At 42.3% G+C, this 20319-nt stretch overlaps 1 protein-coding gene across 2 annotated transcripts in view; it reads right to left on the bottom strand.

Moving 5' to 3' along the window:
• Positions 1-1486: 1486 nt before the first annotated feature.
• The window catches only part of LOC106565435 (growth/differentiation factor 11), a 54546-nt gene continuing 35713 nt past the window's right edge, over positions 1487-20319 (bottom strand). Inside the window, exons 2-3 of one of the 2 annotated variants that reach the window (XM_014132571.2) lie at positions 10954-11327; positions 1487-5690 (exon numbers count right to left, since the gene is read on the bottom strand). In XM_014132571.2, coding sequence (XP_013988046.1) covers positions 5310-5690; positions 10954-11327 — 755 coding nt within the window. In that variant the 3' untranslated portion in view covers positions 1487-5309. The remainder of the gene's footprint in view (positions 5691-10953; positions 11328-20319) is intronic. The other variant, XM_014132572.2, reaches the window with a different exon arrangement.

The raw sequence follows: 20319 nt of genomic DNA, 5'->3' as shown, positions 1-20319 counted from the left end.
TTGGACTTCTGACAAATTGTTCTTAATACATTTCACAATATCATTTAAATCAAACTCCAGCTAAAAGTCTCCTTAACCATATGCTATAGCATCAGCAATACCTACTAACACCACCAATACTGTTTTTTCCCCCTTCATATTTAAACAATTTAACCAACACACTTGAATATTCCCTGAGACAGTAATTTGGGATGGAGGCAATTATCACTTGAAGTTGAAGCGTCCCTGAAATGGGCTGAACTGGACTCTTTCATCCTTCACACAAGTGAACAAGTGTGATTTTTCTTGAACAACCTCCCTCTCTGAACACTGGTCTGTTATTGAGCAGGACACAAAAGTGTTACTGATTACTGTGTTCAGCAATCAATCCTATTGAGTGCTGCCCCCAACTTACCTTCAATGAACTTTTCTTCACTTTATGGCTATTGCTGCAATCATGAACTTCCCAACCCTCTTTCTTGAGAGTTTTGTAAGATTTTAATATTTTTCTTGTTTTCTGCTCGAGTGCATTTAAACAGGTATATTTTATGATTTGTAGCTGTTGTCAGTGGTTTAATGTTTTATGTGTTAAAGTATAGTGACACATTTAGCTGTAATGTTTGTGATAATGTAAATGACTAATGATGATAAGGAGTAGTTCTGGAAGTTGGACAAAGTGTTAGTAGCTAAATAATTGCCACTTTAGCACTTTAACCAGTGCCTGTCACTTGTAGCTTACCTGAGGGGATCTGATTGCCCTTTGGCAGCATGAAGTTGAGAGCTCTCATACCCCCCCTCAAATGATCTGTGCTCTACTAGTTTGACAGTTTTTCATTGAAGACGACATTGACTGAGAACAGGTCCCCTGTGGCTTTTAGTGGTCCATATAGACCAGAAATTAGTTGTGAATATCTATCGATGTGTGCGCATAGGTGAGAGTTTGATTTTCAGTGTGTGTGATTACGGGCAGAGTGTGTGAATGTTTTGTTTGGGAACGTTTTTGTGTGAGCGTGTCGTAAGGTTTATGTCATTGCTGGCGTCAATGTTCTCTTCTCTGGGGTGAGTGGTCTGTGTGCATTTGCATCAGTAAAGAGCTCCGTGTTCAGTCTCATTTGTCCCCCATTGATTCGCTAAATTAGGTTGATGAGAGGCCGTCCTATCAGGTGACATATTAATTGGGTCATGCTAGATCCCGTACGAAATCTAAACAATGGCCTCCCAACACTAAACCTTTCTCTTCGGCCTGTTTCTCTCCTCCTCTCTCTCTTCCACCAATTAGCCTCAGAATTAATATGTCAGTTTCCTGTTACCCTCACCCCTCAACCATCCCAAGAGTCAGGGTGCCACCAGGCAGTCCCTGACCTCTTAAATGCATTTTGTGTGACCCATGACAGGTATGTTTATAAGTTAGGAGCTGGAAATGCTACAAGTAAGGTGTGGCAGTGGGCTAGGGTAGGGGTAGCCAGAGAAACACAGGGAAAGGTCAATCAATCAGCCATGAATTTCGTAAGCTAAATAAATGATTTATTGTACAAAATAAAACAGAAAACAAATAACAAAAAAGAAAAAATAACAATGGAACAATTATTAATATGCACAACCATTAAACTACAATGTTGGGGTGAATTTTATCTACACAACATGATGAACAAATGAAAGCAAAAGAAAGTTGGCAAAAACAGAAGCGGAGAACCTGTCCAAAACATAAAATGTCAACATTTGGGTATTTATTTACATAGAGATTTTTTCCTCTCATATATTTATATATATGAAAACACTTTCTTACACATACCAGTATACAGACAAAAAAATTCAAAATGCAACTTTATCCACAGCATTAACCAGAGTTCAGCCATGGTCCTGGGCACAGCGATTTTCTTCTTCTTTTGTCAGTATACATTACCTTTAGCTATTTGCTTCAGTCACTCTTTTGAACTCAGTTGTCAATTACTCAATCTTGACTTGAGACTAAGGCGACCCTGTGGCTTTAGTCTACTTTTTTGGGTTTACTATCCAGGTTACAAGTTTGCACAGATTAACTCATAACAAAACCTAACTGTCAAATTTATAACAGAATGCTGAAGTGAGGTAGACATACTTTGAAATTCATTGATTTGATCTTAATAAATACAGAGACACTTGACCAGTTGAATTGTTTCCAACCGCTGCCCATACCACGTTTTTTTCTCCCTTTGAAATTGTTTAGCATATATATTCCTGCAGTTACAAAAGTTACAGCACACATCATCCTCTACTTTGGCTAACGATCCCTGGATACTTTTTCCCATTCTAAAATGGGCACTTTCACTCAAAACACACAAAGGCAAAACATGTCTGTGTTAGACCGTCAACACAAGTCGCTCAAATTCAAAAGGACAAAAGTCTCTCAGAGTTGATGACAGATTGATTGAAGTTGACGGAGGGGCATTTCCAGTTTAAAGCGTTCTATGTTCATCGGTCCAGACACTTGTAACACACGACTTATCACCCCGGGAGGCCGACGAGGCCTTTTGGCCGCTGGTCAGTCCAGGTTTCTGAGATGAGTGTAAGAGGAGCGTGAGAATATGGACAGGCCTCCGCTTCAGACGAAAAGGAAGTCAGGAAAGCGTGATGGTAACAAAAGAAGTGATAGGCTCACTAGTCTATCCACATGGTGTATCGCGAGATGCTTGGACCGTTCGTTTTTCAATTGTAAAAGCTCTTGTGCTCGATAAGGTAAAACACAAACACAAACAACACGACTCCTCACGCCATGAACGTCCCATAGTGCAAAATTTATTGTTGGTAAGGTAGTGCCCAGAAAGTATTTTTTGTACCCCTTTTTATTATATACATATATTATTTATATATAATGTCAGAAGGCTCTTCCTTTATCCAACAGCATAGTGCTTTCGTTTTTAACAAAGGGATATCTTCGCTTTGACATCCAGGAGACAAGACAGACTTTCTAATCTACGCTATGTTCAAGCACTTCCAATATTTACTGCATGTTACAGATGCAGTTGAGGTGGGGGTGGGGGCATTGAGATATTAAATCAAAATATATATTCTCTCTAAACTAGAAATGGCATTTCAGCTGTATTCTTGTCCGTATCAATGTTCCTTATTTTCATATGACTCACAATCTAGTTCTTCATCCCTTTACTTACTAGTATGAAGCCCTATGTCAATCAAGCATTTGAGTTTCTTTCCAACACAAGGTTGTCTTCTTTGCCACAACCATTTTAACATTCCCACCATAGCAACTTGTCAGAATAAATTTGGTCCTCTGATCATTAGGTTTGTTTGTGTAAATGGGAATGTTAAATGCAGAGTGAAAATGACAGAAGTATATAAGGCTGCGTTTACACAGGTAGCCCAAGTCTGATCTTTTTTTCCACTAATCTGTCTTCTGATCAATCAGGTCCACTCTGAAAAAGATCTGATGTGATTGGTCAAAAGACCAATTAGTGGGGAAAAGATCAGAATTTGCTTGCCTTTGTAAACACCGCCTAAGTAGGCTATATTCATGTGGACCAGGTTAGTCAATATACTTGTGGGGTTCCCTTTCACTGGGAATTTACTCCATAATCTGACAATTACAGTAGTGTAAACTGGCACCCTTGCATGATTCCCATATTCTTGATTTTTAATTCTTGATTTAGTTGATATGTAATAGATATCCAAAGATGGGCTTTACAAATATCTAACAAGCCAAATCTTGAATTCTAAAATTGTGTGCCCTAGACCAACCAGAAGGTTTTATGAGTGTAGCTTTGACATGTTTGTCTTAGTTCATCTAAACATTTTGCGCAGGTTGATATTGAGGTCATCTGAGCTGTTATGTGAGCTTCTGCAGTAAAACAGGTAGAATGTGTATTTCAACCCTTTCCTGTTCACTTTTAAAGGTCCATTGCAGGTGTTTTTGTCTCAATATCAAATAATTTATTGGTATCAGTTAAGTACCTTACTGTGATTGTTTTCAATTAAAATATTCAAAAGAAACAAAAATAGCTTCTTAGCACAAAGCTATTTCTCAAGAAGGAATTTGAGTGGTCTGAGTGAGGAGCTTAATTGGAGGAGGCTAATGGGAAGGCCATATAACCTGAAAACTTGCTGTTATTGGGCAAGTTCGTTTGGCATGGCCCGGTGCACCGGGTGGCTGGAGATTTCACTTAAGGACCAATGGAATGGTCTAAAATGTACAAACTCTGCCTACACAGGGCACTGGGCCATGCAAAATGAACTTGCCCATTGTCAGAGAGGACGGCAAACTCTGTTATTTGTTTATTAACTCATACCACCTGATGATGTCGCCAGGCGGTCCAAAACCCCACCCTTGCAAAACAAGCTGAAATTTCAGGCGGCTTTTTCAAACAGCTCTTACACTAAAAGGGCATTATCATAATTTTCACAGTATTATTCTAACCTCAGTGTGGTAATAATATAAAACATAGGGAAATCACATTTTTGACTGCACTGCCCCTTTAAAGGTAGTGAAATAACTCCTTTCTTTTCTTATTTTTCTCAATATAACTGTGAAAGGGTTCAGAGGACACAGAGTTTGGCTTTGGATCTCAACACTTTAAACCTTTAGAACATTATTATTTTCATAAACATTTTGGATTCATTTCATAAACTTTTAAGTCTAAAAGTAGACAAGTAAGGGAGATTTGTTTTGTAATGACATAAAGATGCTAAAAGTGAAGCATTGCACAATAGCACTGGTAATTAGAAGATGAAGTCCCCCTCTATTGGCACTGTCTATAAATGTCTTGGTTGTAAATCAAATCCCATTGATAGGAGTATAAATGTGAATAAAGCAATTTTTACACAGATAAAACAGTTTGGCCCCTCACCTCAGAACTGTATTTGCTTGGAAGTAAAGATGTGGTAAAATTATAATATACTGTAACTGCTTAGGAATGTCTCCCTCCATCAGCCTGGATCCACTATCCAGGACATCTCAACAAAGACACCATCTTTTCAAAAAACCTGATAGACATTTTCTTTCAAACATTTCTTTGAAGAAAACCAACCACAAAACAAACAAACACCTAAAACATAGTTTTGTCTTATTTACCATAAGTTTCTCAAGCTGCTCCACAGACACATCCCCTTTATAATATTCAATATATATTTCTACCACAGCCTCAGTCCTATCTTCATTTCATATTTCATTTTTACGTTTGACTAAAATGAATAACTAAGAGAATGTCGGTCCAGTGGGATTTTTTGTGGCGGAGTGAGAAGGGGGAGAAAGTCTGGTGCCAGAGGAGCGCTTAGTCAGGGTTTTGGGTGGAAATGATGTGGAGTTAGGCGTGCACGAGTATGCATGACTTCCGTTGGGTCTAAGAGCAGCCACATCTGTCCACCACCATGCCAGGGATCTTGCCGTGGATGATCTGCTGCTTGTCGTTAAAGTAGAGCATGTTGATGGGCGACATCTTGGTGGGGGTACAGCAGGGCCCTGCTGAGCCTCTGGGGTTGGCGTGTTGTACCAGGTGGGTGTGTGGATACTTCTGCATGAACATGTATTCGCACTGGCCCGAACAGTAGTTGGCCTTGTAGCGCTTGGGAGCGATGATCCAGTCCCAGCCGAAAGCCTCAAAGTCCACCGTTAGCGGGTAGCGGCAGCAGCGGGATTCAGTGGAGTGCTCATCGCAGTCCAGTCCCAGGTTACGTCGGGAACGTTTGGTCGTCTCGAGAACCTTAACCTCCAGGAACGGCTGCTGGAGTCAGGGGAGGGGGAGGGGAAAGGAGCGGGGACAGGAGGAGAATGGAGGTGATTAAGATAGAACTCAACAGTGAGGCGAGTAATGCTTCTAGGAAAAAACCTGGAGTACTGGGACGATTAACGTCACTGGAGAAAAAATGTAATCAATGCACTCCTCTTACTACCTATGGTTTTAACAGGGTTGGAGAGTAACTGATTACATGTAATCAGTTACATGTAATCTGATTACCAAAAAAAACGAACTAATCAGTTACGTTACCAGGAAAAAATATATTGTAATCAGATTACAGATACTTTTTGAAAAACTTGGTTACTTATTGGATTACTTATAAATTCAGAAAGGATGTTTGTGAAAAAATGCATTTACACCTTTCTGTTTTCTCAATGACACTCAATCAGCATTGAAAATAGGCACAAATTGAAGTTTGTTCCACCAGAGACCACTGTGATGATACATCAAATACATTTGATGGATATTTTTTGCATTCTTCTAATGCCTCTTAAGGGGAAAGAAATCCAACAGTAACGGAAAGTAATCCCAAAAAATCTAATCAAATTGTATTGGTTGCATACACATATTTTGCAGACGTTATCGCGGGTGTAGTGAAATTCTTATGTTCCTAGCTCCAACAGTGCAGTAATACCTAACAATACACACAAATTCCAAAAATATAAAGAAAGGAATTAAGAAATATATAAATATTAGAACGAGCAATATCAGAGTCCAGAATATAAATACACTGTATATGATGGTGTGGAGACATTATGGACAGTATATGAATAGAAAAGGTGTTTACAGCAGTAGTTATATAGGATGAGCCTGGACTAGAATACAGTATATACTGTACATTATGAAGTAGTTAAAACAGTATGGAAACATTATTAAAGTGACCAGTGTTCAATGACTATGTACATTGGGCAGCAGTCTCTAAGGTGCAGGGTTGAGTACCGGGTGGTAGCCGTGTAGTAACAGTCACTAAAGTTCAGGGCAGGGTACTGGTCGGGGCCGGCTAGTTGTAACTATTTAACAGGCTGATGGCCTGGAGATAGAAGCTGTTTTTCAGCCTCTCGGTCCCAGCTTTGATGCACCTGTACTGTCTCCGACTTCTAGATGGTAGCGGAATGAACAGGCCTTGGCTCGGGTGGCTGAGGTCCTTGATGATCTTGTTGACCTTCCTGTGACCCTGGGTGTGCTGTAGATGTCCTGGAGGGCACTCAGTGTGCCCCGGTGATGATTTGGGCTGACCGCACCACCCTCTCGAGAGCACCGCTGTTGCCAGGCGGTTATACAGCCAGACAGGATGCTCTCAATGGTGCATCTGTAGAAGTTCACTAGGGTCTTATGGGCCAAGTTGAATTTCTTCAGCCTCCTGAGGTTGCAGAGGCACTGTTGCGCTGCCTTCACCACACTATCTGTGTGGATGGACCATTTAAGGTTGTCAGTGATGTGCACGCAGAGGAACTTGAAGCTTTTCACCCTCTCTACTTGGGTTCCGTCGATGTGGATGGGGGCGTTCCCCCTCTGCTGTTCATGATCAGCTCCTTCATTTTGTTGTCTTTGAGGGATAGGTTCTTTTCCTGGCACCACTCCACCAGGGCCCTCACCTCCTCCCTGTAGGCTGTCTCGTCGTTGTTGGTAATCAAGCTTACCACTGTTGTGTCATCTGCAAACTTGATGATTGAGTTGGAGATGTGAGTGGCCACGCAGTCATGGGTGAACAGGGAGTACAGGAGGGCGCTGAGCATGCACCCTTGTGGGGCCCCCGTGTTGAGGATCAGCGTAGCAGAGATGTTGCTTACCCTCAGTTGTACAGTGCGGGGTTCAGACCCAGGGCCCCGAGCTTAGTGATGATTTTGGAGGGCAATATGGTGTTGAAGGCTGAGCTGTAGTCGATGAACAGCATTCTTAAATACGTATTCCTCTTGTCCGGATGGGATAGGGCAGTGTGCAGTGCGATGGCGATTTTCATCCATGGATCTGTTGGGGCGGTATGCAAATTGTAGTGGGTGTCGGGTAAGGTGAAGGTGATATGATGGGGGCAGGTAGACAAATCCCTGAGCCAACTAGGTGAAAATCTGTCTATGTGCCCTTGAGCTAAGCTCCTGTAAGTCGCTCTGGATAAAAAGTGTCTGCTAAATGACAAAACATTTTATCTAACTAGCCTCTCAAAGCACTTCATGATGACAGAAGTGAGGGCTACGGGGCGATAGTCATTTAGTTCAGTTACAGTCGTCATTGTAAATAAGAATTTGTTCTTAACTGACTATCCTAGTTAAATAAAGGCTAAATAAAAACTAAAAACAGTGCCTTTGGAAAATATTCAGGCCCCTTGACTTTTTCAACATTTTGTTGCATTACAACCTTATTCTAAAATGGATTAAATTGTTTTTGTTCCCTCATCATTCTACACACAACACCCCATAATGACAAAGCAAAAACATTTTTTTGAAATTTTTGCTAATTTATTACAAATAAAAAATGGAAATATCACATTTACATAAGTATTCAGACCATTTGCTCAGTACTATGTTGAAGCACATTTGGCAGCAATTACAGCATTGATTCTTCTTGGGTATGACGTTACAAGCTTGGCACACCTGTAGTTGGGGAGTTTCTCCCATTCTTCTCTGCAGATCTTCTCAAGCTCTGTCAGTGTCACGCCTGCCTCCCCATTCCTGGCGCTCGAAGGTGCCAGGCACCCCAGCACTCCTGCCACCATCATTACACACACCTGCCTTCCCCTCGTCACGAGCATCAGCGATTATTGGACTCACCTGGACTCAATCACCTGTTTATTACCTCCCCTATATTTGTCAGTTCCTCATCTCCGGCGTCCCACCTGGGCGAGCCTGAAGGGCCGGCCGAGGCACGGGCACTGGACAAGCCGGCTGGGCCTAAACTCCCGACGAACCGGCAGAGGCATGGGAGTCTGGCGAGCCGGCTGAGGCATCGGAGCCCGACGATCCGGCTGGGATGTGAAAGCCTGTCGATCCCGCTGAGGCATGGGAGTCCGATGATTCGGCGGAGGCGTAGCAGCCTGATGAGCCGGCTGGGCTTAAAAAAACAGACGATCCGGCTGAGGCCCGACGTGGGATGGGTGCCTTCCGAGCCAACCGGGGCAAGAACCTCTCGAGCCAGCTAGGGCGTGACAGCCCAAAGAGCTGGCTTAGGCACCCCCAGTTCCATCGGTAGCGGCCCCCGGACCCGACGTCACCACCAACCGGAATGCCGGCTCTCCCCAATGCTTCGTATGATGGGTGCTGCATTCTGTAACGACCAACGCTGGAGCCGAGAAGCTCAATTTTGAGTCTCATTGCAAAGGGGCTGAATACTTCTGTAAATAAGGTATTTCTGTTTTTTATTTGTAATAAATTTGCAATCATTTCTAAAAAACTTTTTTCACTTTGTCATTAAGGGGTACTGTGTGTAGATTGCTGAGGATTTTTGTATTAATTTAATCCATTTTAGAATAAGGCTGTAATGTAACAAAATGTGGAAAAAGTGAAGGGGTCTGAATACTTTCCAAAGGCACTGTGCTTTTGCTTTTTGTGGTACAGGAACAATGGTGGACATCTTGAAGCAAGTGGGGACAACAGACTGGGATGGGGAGAGATTAAATATGTCCGTAAACATTTCACCCAGCTGGTCTGCACATGCTCTGAAGACGTGGCTAGGGATGTCATCTTAAATGTCTTACTCACGTCGGCCACAGAGAACATAATCTGATTACATTACCTAGTTTGGGTAATCCAAAAGTTAGGTTACTGAGTATGATTTTGGACATGTAAATGTAACGGATTACATTTAAAAAGTGCCCTACCCAACCCTGGGTTTTAAAGACACATAATACTGAGGGGAAGATGTCAGTCGTATCAGTTGATGCTAAGCTGACCTCTAACATAAATTGAATGGCCAACATTCTATACGCTTAGCTTGATCTATGATCTCTGGAGTCATCCACAGGTTACCATAACCTTGACCCTTGGGCATGCGAGAGCAGCGAATATTTTACTTCAGCATGTTTATGTTACAAAGCCCTCATCTCTCCACAGAAATCCCAATTTAGACTTGAGCGTTTTTTTGTGATGCTTTCAACAGAATAAATAAGCAGAGGCCAGAAGGGTCAACCCACATCAGCTTGCGCTTTAGGGCTTTTGTTGCTATGGGGGAAATCAGAAAAATATAGGTTCAGAGGGGAGTTTGCCTCTTTCTTTACTTTTTGTGTTTTGTTTTATTTTTGTACACAGGCCTCTGTCTTTCTTCTTCTCCTTAAGAAAAACAGAGCTTGCTGCTATGCAAGGATTCATTGGCTGAGAGTCCAGAGTCAACCCCTGGGCCATGCTGTGAAGAACTGAACCAAATTAAATTACTAGTGGGTTACCATTTCGTGATGCTTAATGGGGATGAAACTTGACTTACTGTATGTAGTAATTTGGGTTTGAGATTGGCTAGTTGGGGCCCAGCCAAATCTCGCTTAGGGCCCCCAAAAGGCTAGAGCTGGTACTGCCAATGCCTCTCAAGTGATCTTTCCTTGATTCTTCGCTTCCTATCTCCCTGCCTATTTCTCAATCGTATTGGAGGAGAAGGTCCAAGGTCCTTCCCTTTAGACTTTCTTTTCCAATGCATTTTGAGAAAGAGGCATGAAGAGAGGATGCCAGGGATCGAGGAGAGATTCATTTACATTGGGTTTTTCTCATTTGGGCAAAAGACCATCCTCTCCTCCGAGACCCGGAAACCGATAAGTGGTCGAGTGGACGAGGAGTGTCAATTCATTAGTAGGCAAATGGAAGAGTGTCCTCCCCTCCTCGATAACCACCTTTCATCGATGATACTCGTGTGTATCCTACAATGGAAGAGTTTTGAAATCTGCCACACCCCCTTGATAAAGGTTTAACATCAGCCCTTGTTTTGTCAGAGGAGAAAAACATGCACGTTTAAAAACAATATGCTGCTTATTGTTTTATCTATAAATGTCTTGCACAAACTGAATTTGTTTTTAACACTTTACACATTTATTTGGGGATCCACCCCGTAAACGTAATTAGCCTAATGACGCGCAAGTGGAGAAGGACCGTCTCAATTCAAGCAAGCGCATTGACATTCACGTTCACTCTCCTCGCCGACTCTCCTCGATTAACTTTGACCTTGTTCAAAAGGAGGTGAGAGAGGACGCAGGAGGTGAGCAAATCTAATTTATAAAAGGCCAAAGTGTCATTGTGTCAGTGGGTAAGGCTGCGACAGGTCTGAGGGTCCTTACCAGCCCTTCCTCCCCCGGTCTTAGCGAGGTCACTGCCAGGTCGTTCCCGCTCTCATCGAAGGCGTTGATGTCGATCCCCCAGTTGGTGTGTGGCTGCTTGAACCAGTTCTGCAGCACGTTTTTGAAGTCGATGCTCTGCCAGTGGCCCACGCGGGAGTTGAGTTCGATCTTCAGCGAGCGGATCCGGATGTGGCGGCTGCCCTGCTCCGTGACGGGCTTCAGCCTGAGGATCTGCAGGTAGATGGTGGACGTCTGCTGCAGTGGCCGTAGGTACACCCACAGCTGAGCCTTCAGAACCTTGGTGAACATGAGCTTGGGGCTGAACTTGAAGAAGCAGCAGCTGGGCTTGCCATCCACCTGCACCAAGGGCTCCGCTGTGGGACAGAGACAGAGAGGGTTTCCACATGAATAAAGGTTTAATATCTGTAAATACAAGTAACTGCCAAAATATGGGGAACACTTGAGTAAATGAGGGATACAAAGTATATTGAAAGCAGGTGCTTCCACACAGGTGTGGTTCCTGAGTTAATTAAGAAATGTACTTCCCACTATGCTTAGTCAAATAAAGGTTAAATAAAAAAATAAATAGGGTCATGGATAAAAACGCTGGGCAGGCCATTATTTTGGCTATCATGGCTACGATCCCATAGGATGGCAATGATAGGCTTCTGATAGGCTAATTGACATCATTTGAGTCAATTGGAGGTGTACCTGTGGATGTATTTCAAGGCCTACCTTCAAACTCAGTGCCTCTTTGCTTGACATTATGGGAAAATCAAAAGAAATCAGCCAAGACCTCAGAAAAAGAATTGTAGACCGCCACAAGTCTGGTTCATCCTTGGGAGCAATTTCAAAATGCCTGAAGGTACCACGTTCATCTGTACAAACAATAGTACACAAGTATAAACACCATGGGACCACGCAGCCATCATACCGCTCAGGAAGGAGACGCGCTCTGTCTCCTACAGATGAACGGTCTTTGATTTTTACTTTTCGCACCAATCTCAGAACAACAGCAAAGGACCTTGTGAAGATGCTGGAGGAAACAGGTACAAAAGTATCTATAGCCACAGTAAAACGAGTCGTATATTGACAAAACCTGAAAGGCCGCTCAGCAAGGAAGAAGCCACTGCTCCAAAACCGCCATAAAAAAAGCCAGACTACGGTTTGCAACTGTACATGGGGACAAAGATCGTACTTTTTGGAGAAATGTCCTCTGGTCTGATGAAACAAAAATAGAACTGTTTGGCCATAGTGACCATTGTTATGTTTGGAGGAAAAAGGAGGAGGCTTACAAGCCAAAGAACACCATCCCAACCGTGAAGCACGGGGATGGCAGCATCATGTTGTGGGGGTGCTTTGCTGCAGGAGGGACTGGTGCACTTCACAAAATAGATAGCATCATGAAGAAGAAAGATTATGTGGATATATTGAAACAACATCTCAAGACATCAGTCAGGAAGTTAAAGCTTGGTCGCAAGTGGGTCTTCCAAATGGACAATGACCTCAAGCATACTTCCAAAGTTGTGGAAAAATGGCTTAAGGACAACAAAGTCAAGGTATTAGAGTGGCCATCACAACGCCCTGACCTCAGCCTATATAAAATTTGTGGGCAGAACTGAAAAAGCGTGTGTGAGCAAGGAGGCCTGCAAACCTGACTCAGTTACACCAGCTCTGTCAGGAGGAATGGGCCAAAATTCACCCAACTTATTGTGGGAAGCTTGTGGAAGGCTACCTGAAACATTTGACCCAAGTTAAACAATTTAAAGGCAATGCAACCAAATACTAATTGAGTGTATGTAAACTTCTGACCCACTGGGAATGTGATGAAAGAAAGAAGCGGAAATAAATCACTCTCTACTATTATTCTGACATTTCACATTCTTAAAATAAAGTGGTGATCCTAACTGACCTAAAACAGGGAAGTTTTACTAGAATTAAATGTCAGGAATTATGAAAAACTGAGTTTAAATGTATTTGGCAAAAGTTTATGTAAATTTCCAACTTCAACTGTACATACGAGATCACAAACAAGGTGTCAGCATATAAATGAAGATCAATGACACTGGACTGGAGCATGGCTTTACAAATATCAGTTTAGCGTTGTATGTTGTCAATATCTTCTTTCATACTTTAAGATGGTTAAAAAGGTATTGCCTTTGAAAAAACGACTTCATAATGAAGATTTCAGATATCATGGTGGAGCACTGGAGCTATTATAATATTGCTTTATACCGGTCCAATCCTTTCAGTTCTACACTGTGCCTGGGGGGGAAGGGGTTTGGGTCGATTTGGAATTGAGCAACTGACTTATGTCACCCAATGCGAGCTTGCCGCTCTCCAAATCCAAGAGCAGCCATTGGTTTTCACCACTAAATAACTGACACAGCATGGAGATCCCACCTAATGTGGGGATCAGGGGTCAAAACCAATCTCCACACAGCTGCCACCAAAATCACAGGCAGGAGGAGGGATGGGGAGTCGGATGGGTGTCTGAAGAGCCAGGAAAACAGCTAAGCAGGACTAGTCATCAAATGGTTAATAGATCCCTTGAGCAAACTCATGATCGAACCGTCAGTTAAACCATCAAAATGATTTGCCGTTTTAGAGCCACTTCTAGTCTAGATCCAGTTAACTAACATTAGTGGAGATTCGAATGGGCTCTGTAGAGCTAAACTGTATGTTATAGTAATTTAGGGACAATACATATTCTCTGTAACACCCAAATTAGAAGTTATAGTTACTGTTGCAGTCTCTGAAGTAAAAAAAAAATGCTGTCAAGATTTATTACCAGATAATCTAAATGACACCATACCAGGTTTTTAAATGACACCATACCAGGTAAAGTATTTTAAATAGAAGCACGCTGTTTTTAAAGGAGGCATGCTTATTTTAAAAAAATGCATGTATTTGGATGATGCATTTATTACAATGCATTGAGGGGCCCCTTGCTAAATCCAGTACCAATATTTTATGGAAGAAATGATATACATAAATTGCACCAAATATTATCAATGAGTTACATTCAACATTGACAGCAACCTTCCACAGAATTCACCAGTTGGTAAACTGCAGATAGTTTGGTCTTGAAGCAGACAGTCGAGAGTGTTAATGATCTAGAGACTCAGCTGAATAAGGCTTGTGTTCCCTCTCATTGTTCTCTGCTGAGAAGTGTGTTGCTGCCTCATTTTAACATAAAGTGCAGGGACCTGTCAATCATTACTAAATCTGAGGTTGCTCAGGCAACCTGCCAAGGCTTCCTGGGTCAAAAGGTCATTTTGGCACCTCGGCCTAGTTAAGAAATGAGGTCAGGGGTCAAAACCGTCAGCCTTTTACATCCTCGGGGTGCTGGGGAGGTGCAGTCCTTATAGCCAAATTGAGTTTGAAGGTCAAGGTCGAACCTATGGCGATGGTAATACGTTTTTCTTCACAACAGTCCTTTCATCTATTCACATAGAGAACCCATTTTATATTTCAAAGGTATACAACTTATTCATCCACAATTCTTGTTGTGTTTTGGGCGGGGTTTAAGCAGCCAATGGTGAATTGTTTACCAGACTTCGACTGACTGGAAGAGAACACAGAACAATACTTTTTTTTTTTACACTGAACAAATGTTGTAATTGATTTAGCAGGCATGCATAGAGGAATATGAATTCAATGAGGTAAAGACAGAATCATATCCATTAGAAGAGTCCAGAGGAACATTGAATAAGTGCCAAGCGAGAGACAGACGTGGTCCTTCAGCCTTTATTACAAGGGCCAGTCATTAGTGAGTGTAAATTATACAGTGTCTCACGGTGGACAAACAATATGTCAATGTTCCTTTTGGTGGGTTGCTTGGGTCGCAGCAATTAACGTGTTGTGTTGTTGTTGTGTTTGCTCATCAGCACCAAACCGGGAATGAATGATTCTGCAGTTTTCTCCTGGTTTACTTGAGATTACTATTTGTTGTTGTTTTTCTGATGCATAGTGAATGGTGAAACTTCACCAATACCTTTCCACACTGTACCTTTATCCAAATGAACAACTAACCAACAGCTGAAAGAAAAGACTCCCTTGAAACAACCGGTTTGAGTTGCTTTGGCAATTCACTTTCTTCTATATGTCTTCTGCAATAAGCTGAGACCTAAAGTAGAGTTTTCGACGTAATCTGAGATGCAGGTTTTTCTTGGTCATGCTACATTTAGTGCCATATAACACTAAGTTATTAAACACACCTGCACAACATATGAGCTACATCATGCTAAACAATGCGAGCATTGATTGGTAAAATCAATTTGTGCCTTTATAGAGCTTGAATGGGAAAAAATGTAGGGAAACTCAGTGAAATGTGCATACCTGCAGCCTAATTATGTCATATACCTTGGCAGAACTTTCCACCCATATTAAATGAGGGAGGCTTGTAAAGATCACTCAAAACCAATGGGATTTTAAGCCCCGGCTTGAAATACCTTGATCCCTTTTGCCAGGAAATATTACTGATGAATAGAGTTAAGTATTTTTCTGCCAGTGGTGTCTAGTAACATTTATGTGTCTTCATTTCCTGTACCCATTTCTTTATAACGGAAAACCCCTCCCCGATCCCCCAGTACCCTTACCTCTTTATCCAAACCTGGGGCACAAGCTCAGGTTTTGCATGCAGCACCACCTACCTGTGCAATGACAACTTCTCTACTTTTGTGAATTGATCATTTTATTTTTATATTCAGATTTTTCAGGAGGTGCTGCAGCACCCTCAGCACCCCTATTTCCCACGGCTATGCTCAGAAACATAATTCAACTGTTGACTGAGATATCAACCTTCACCTACTTCTGGCTTTTCTTACAAAGACAACCAAGAAGGACTCATACATGTGAGCAGTGTTTAAAATCAAATATTATTTGTCACATGCTTCGTAAGCAACAGGTGTAGACTAACAGTGAAATGCTTACAGGCCCTTCCCTTCAATGCAGAGAGAAAAATATAGAAAAAATAATAACAAAAGGAATAAATACACAATGAGTAATGATAACTTGGCTATATACACGAGGTACCAGTACCGAGTCGATGTGCAGGAGTACGAGATAATAAAGGTACAGTGCCTTCAGAAGGTATTCATACCCCTTGACTTATTCCACATTTTGTTGTGTTACAGCCTCAATTCAAAATTGATTAAATATATGTTTTTTCTCACCCATCTACACACAATACCCTATAATGACAAAGTGAAAACATGTTTGTAGATTTTTTTTACATTGATTGAAAATGAAATACAGAAATATCTAATTTCATAAGTATTCACACCCGAGTCAATACTTTGTAGAAGCACCTTTGGCAGTGATTACAGCTGTGAGTCTTTCTGGGTAAGTCGAGCTTTCCACACTTGGATTGTCCAACATTTGCCCATTGTTCTTTTCAAAATGGGTGGCTGATCATTGCTAGACAATCATTTTCAGGTCATGCCATAGATTTTCAAGTAGATTTAAGTCAAAACTATAACTCGGCTACTCAGGAACATTCACTGTCTTCTTGGTAAGCAACTCCAGTGTAGATTTGCCCTTGTGATTTAGATTAGCGTCCTGTTGAAAAATGAATTAATCTCCTGGTGTCTGGTTTAAAGGTTTTCCACTAGGATTTTGCATGTGCTTAGCTCCATGCTGACGTTGAGGGAGAGGTTGTTGTCCTGGCACCACTCTGCCAGGTCATTGACCTTCTCTCTATAGGTGGTCTCATCGTCGTCGGTGATACCACCATCGTGTCGTCATGAAACTTAATGATGATGTTGGAGTCGTGCACAGCCACGCAGTCGTTGGTGAACAGGGAGTACAGGAGAGGACTAAGCACGCACCCCTGAGGGGCCCCCGTGTTGAGGGTCAATGTGGTGGATGTGTTGTTGTCTACCTTCACTACCTGGGGCGGCTCGTCAGAAAGTCCAGGATCCATTTGCAGAGGGAGGTGTTCAGTCCCAGGGTCCTGAGCTTAGTGATGAGCTTAGAGGGCACTATGGTGTTGAACACTGAGCTGTAGTCAATGAACAGCATTCTCACATATGTGGATCTATTGGTGTAGTATGCGAATTGGAGGGGGTCCAGGGTGTCTGGGATGATGGTGTTGATGTAAGCCATGACCAGCCTTTCAAAGCATTTCATGGCTACAGATGTGAGCCCTACGAGGCGATAGTCATTTAGACAGGTTACCTTGTCGTCCTAGGGCACAGGGACTGTTGTGGTCTGCTTGAAACATGTAGGTATTACAGAATGAGTCAGGGAGAGGTTGAAAATGTCAATGAAGTCACCCGCCAGCTGGTCAGCGCATGCTCTGAGTATGCGTCCTGTTAACCTGTTATGGCTAGGGGGCAGTATTTTCACGGCCGGATAAAAAACGTACCCGATTTAATCTGATTATTACTCCTGCCCAGAAACTAGAATATGCATATAATTATTAGCTTTGGATAGAAAACACTCCAAAGTTTCTAAAACTGTTTGGATGGTGTCTGTGTATAACAGAACTCATTTGGCAGGCCAAAACCTGAGAAGATTCCTTACAGCAAGTGACCTGTCTGACCATTTCTTGCCCTTCTTGATTATCTCTATCCAATACAGGGGATCTCTGCTGTTACGTGACACTTCCTACGGCTCCCATGGGCTCTCAGTAGGCGGCAAAAAGCTGAATCGTGGCTTTGCAGGCTCTGGCTGAAAAAAAGTAGCGCGTTTGGATAGTGGCCGGTCACAGTACTATGAAACTCAGGCTCGTGCACGAGGGGATCCCATGCTTTTATTTTCTCTCTCTTTGTATGTATACACGCTTTCCCGGTCGGAATATTATCGCTTTTTTACGAGAAAAATTGCATAAAAATTGATTTTAAACAGCGGTTGACATGCTTCGAAGTACGGTAATGGAATATTTCAAAATATTTTGTCACGAAATGCATCGTGCTCGTGACCCTTATTTACACTTCGGAAAGTGTCTTAAACGCACGAACAAAACGCCGCTATTTGGATATAACAATGGATTATTTTGAACCAAACCAACATTTGTTATTGAAGTAGCAGTCTTGGGAGTGCATTCTGACGAAGAACACCAAAGGTAATCAAACTTTTCTAATAGTAAATCGGAGTTTGGTCAGGGCTAAACTTGGTGGGTGTCAAAATAGCTAGCCGTGATGGCTGGGCTATCTACTCAGAATATTGCAAAATGTGCTTTCACCGAAAAGCTATTTTAAAATCGGACACCACGATTGCACAAAGGAGTTCTGTATCTATAATTCTTAAAATAATTGTTATGTTTTTTTGTCAACGTTTATCGTGAGTAATTTAGTAAATTCACCGGAAGTGTTCGGTGTGATTGCTAGTTCTGAACGTCACATGCTAATGTAAAAAGCTGGTTTTTGATATAAATATGAACTTGATTGAACAAAACATGCATGTATTGTATAACATAATGTCCTAGGCGTGTCATCTGATGAAGATCATCAAAGGTTAGTGCTGCATTTAGCTGTGGTTTTGTTTTTTGTGACATTATATGCTAGCTTGAAAAATGGGTGTCTGATTATTTCTGGCTGGGTACTCTGCTGACATAATCTAATGTTTTGCTTTCGCTGCAAAGCCTTTTTGAAATCGGACAGTGTGGTTAGATAAAGGAGAGTCTTGTCTTTAAAATGCTGTAAAATAGTCATATGTTTGAAAAATTGAAGTTTTTGTATTTTTGAGGAATTTGTAATTCGCGCCACGCCTATCATTGGATATTGGAGCAGGTGTTCCGCTAGCGGAACGTCTTGATGTAAGAGGTTAATCTGTTTGGCCCTGCGGTTAACTTGTTTAGAAGGTCCTACTCAAACATTAGCTATGAAGAACGAGATCACACAGTTGCCCGAACTGCTGGTGCTCTCATGCATGGTTCAGTGTTGCTTGCCTCGAAGCGAACATATAAGACATTTAGCTCGTCTGGTAGGCTTGCGTCACTTGGCAGGTCGCGTCTGGGTTTCCCTTTGTAATCCGTGATAGTTTGCAAGCCTTACCACATCCAACAAGTGTTAGAACTGGCATAGTAGGATTTGATTTTAGTCCTTTATTGACGCTTTGCCTGTTGGATGGCTCGTCAGAGGTCGTAGCGGGATTCCTTAAAAGCGGCAGCTCAAGCCTTAAGTTCAGTGCAGATGTTGCCTGTAATCCATGGCTTTTGGTTGGGATATGTACTGTACTTACGGTCACTGTGGGGACGACGTCGTCAATGCACTTTTTAATGAAGCCAGTGACTGATGTGGTAAACTCCTCAGTGTTATCGGATGAATCCCGGAAGATATTCCAGTCTGTGCTAGCGAATCAGTCCTGTACCTTAGCATCCGCTTCAATGGACCAGTTCCATATTGAGCACTTCACTGGTACTTCCTTTTTGAGTTTTTCCTTGTAAGCAGGGATCATGAGGATAGGAGGGAATATGCGTTTCTGTGTGTGGAGTAAAGGTGATCTAGCGTTTTGTTGTCTCTAGTTGCACAGTTGACATGCTGGTAAACGGGAAGTGCATTTTGGAAGTGCATTTTCTTGTTTGCTTATGGCCCTATACAGCTCGTTGAGTACAGTCATAGTGCCAGCATCAGTTTGTTGTGGTAAATATATAGCTACGAAAAATATAGATGAAAACTCTCTTAGTAAATAGTATGGTCTGCAGCTTATCATGAGATATTCCCTAACATTAGAGATAGCGCACCAGCTGTTGTTAACAAAGAGACACACCCCTCCATCTCTCAGCTTAGCCAAACCTGCCATTGATCTTGACGATGCATGGAAAAGCCAGTGAGGTGTATATTATCCATGTTCTTGTTCAGCCACGACTCCGAGAAACAGAGTATATTATAGTTCATCAGGTCCCGTTGATAGGATAGTCCCGAACGGAGCTCGTCCAATATGTTCTCTAGCGATTGTACTTTTGCCAACAAAACAGAGGGCAATGGCGGTCTACATGCTTGCCGACGTAGTCTAATCATGACGCCACCTCGCTTGCCTCTCTTTTCCCGCCGCTTCCTCTTTAGAGTCCCAGTGATCAGGTCCAGGGTAAGCATAACATCCAGAGCTGCCGACTCATTGAAGTAGAAATATTCATCCAAATCGAGGTTAGTAATCGCTGTTAAGATGTCCAGAAGCTGTTTTCGGTCATAGGATCAGTGTACAAAATAGCAGATTTGGTCAGGAGCCCGTAACACGGCAGCTATCCAATGCAGCGCCATCATAGGACACATGCCTGTTTTGTTCTTCTCTCCTGTTTCCACTATGGCAGTGTAGAGTGCTGCTCTGCTTCATTACTGTAGCAACTTATTTCCCTACGGTGTGATGGGAGCATATGTAGCACATGAATTTTAACTGCCAAGGCACAGCAGGTCTGCAGGT

The sequence above is a fragment of the Salmo salar genome, chromosome ssa12 (genome assembly GCF_905237065.1).
Source record: "Salmo salar chromosome ssa12, Ssal_v3.1, whole genome shotgun sequence".
Lineage (NCBI taxonomy): Eukaryota > Metazoa > Chordata > Actinopteri > Salmoniformes > Salmonidae > Salmo > Salmo salar.
This window is presented reverse-complemented; position numbering and strand designations above follow the sequence as displayed.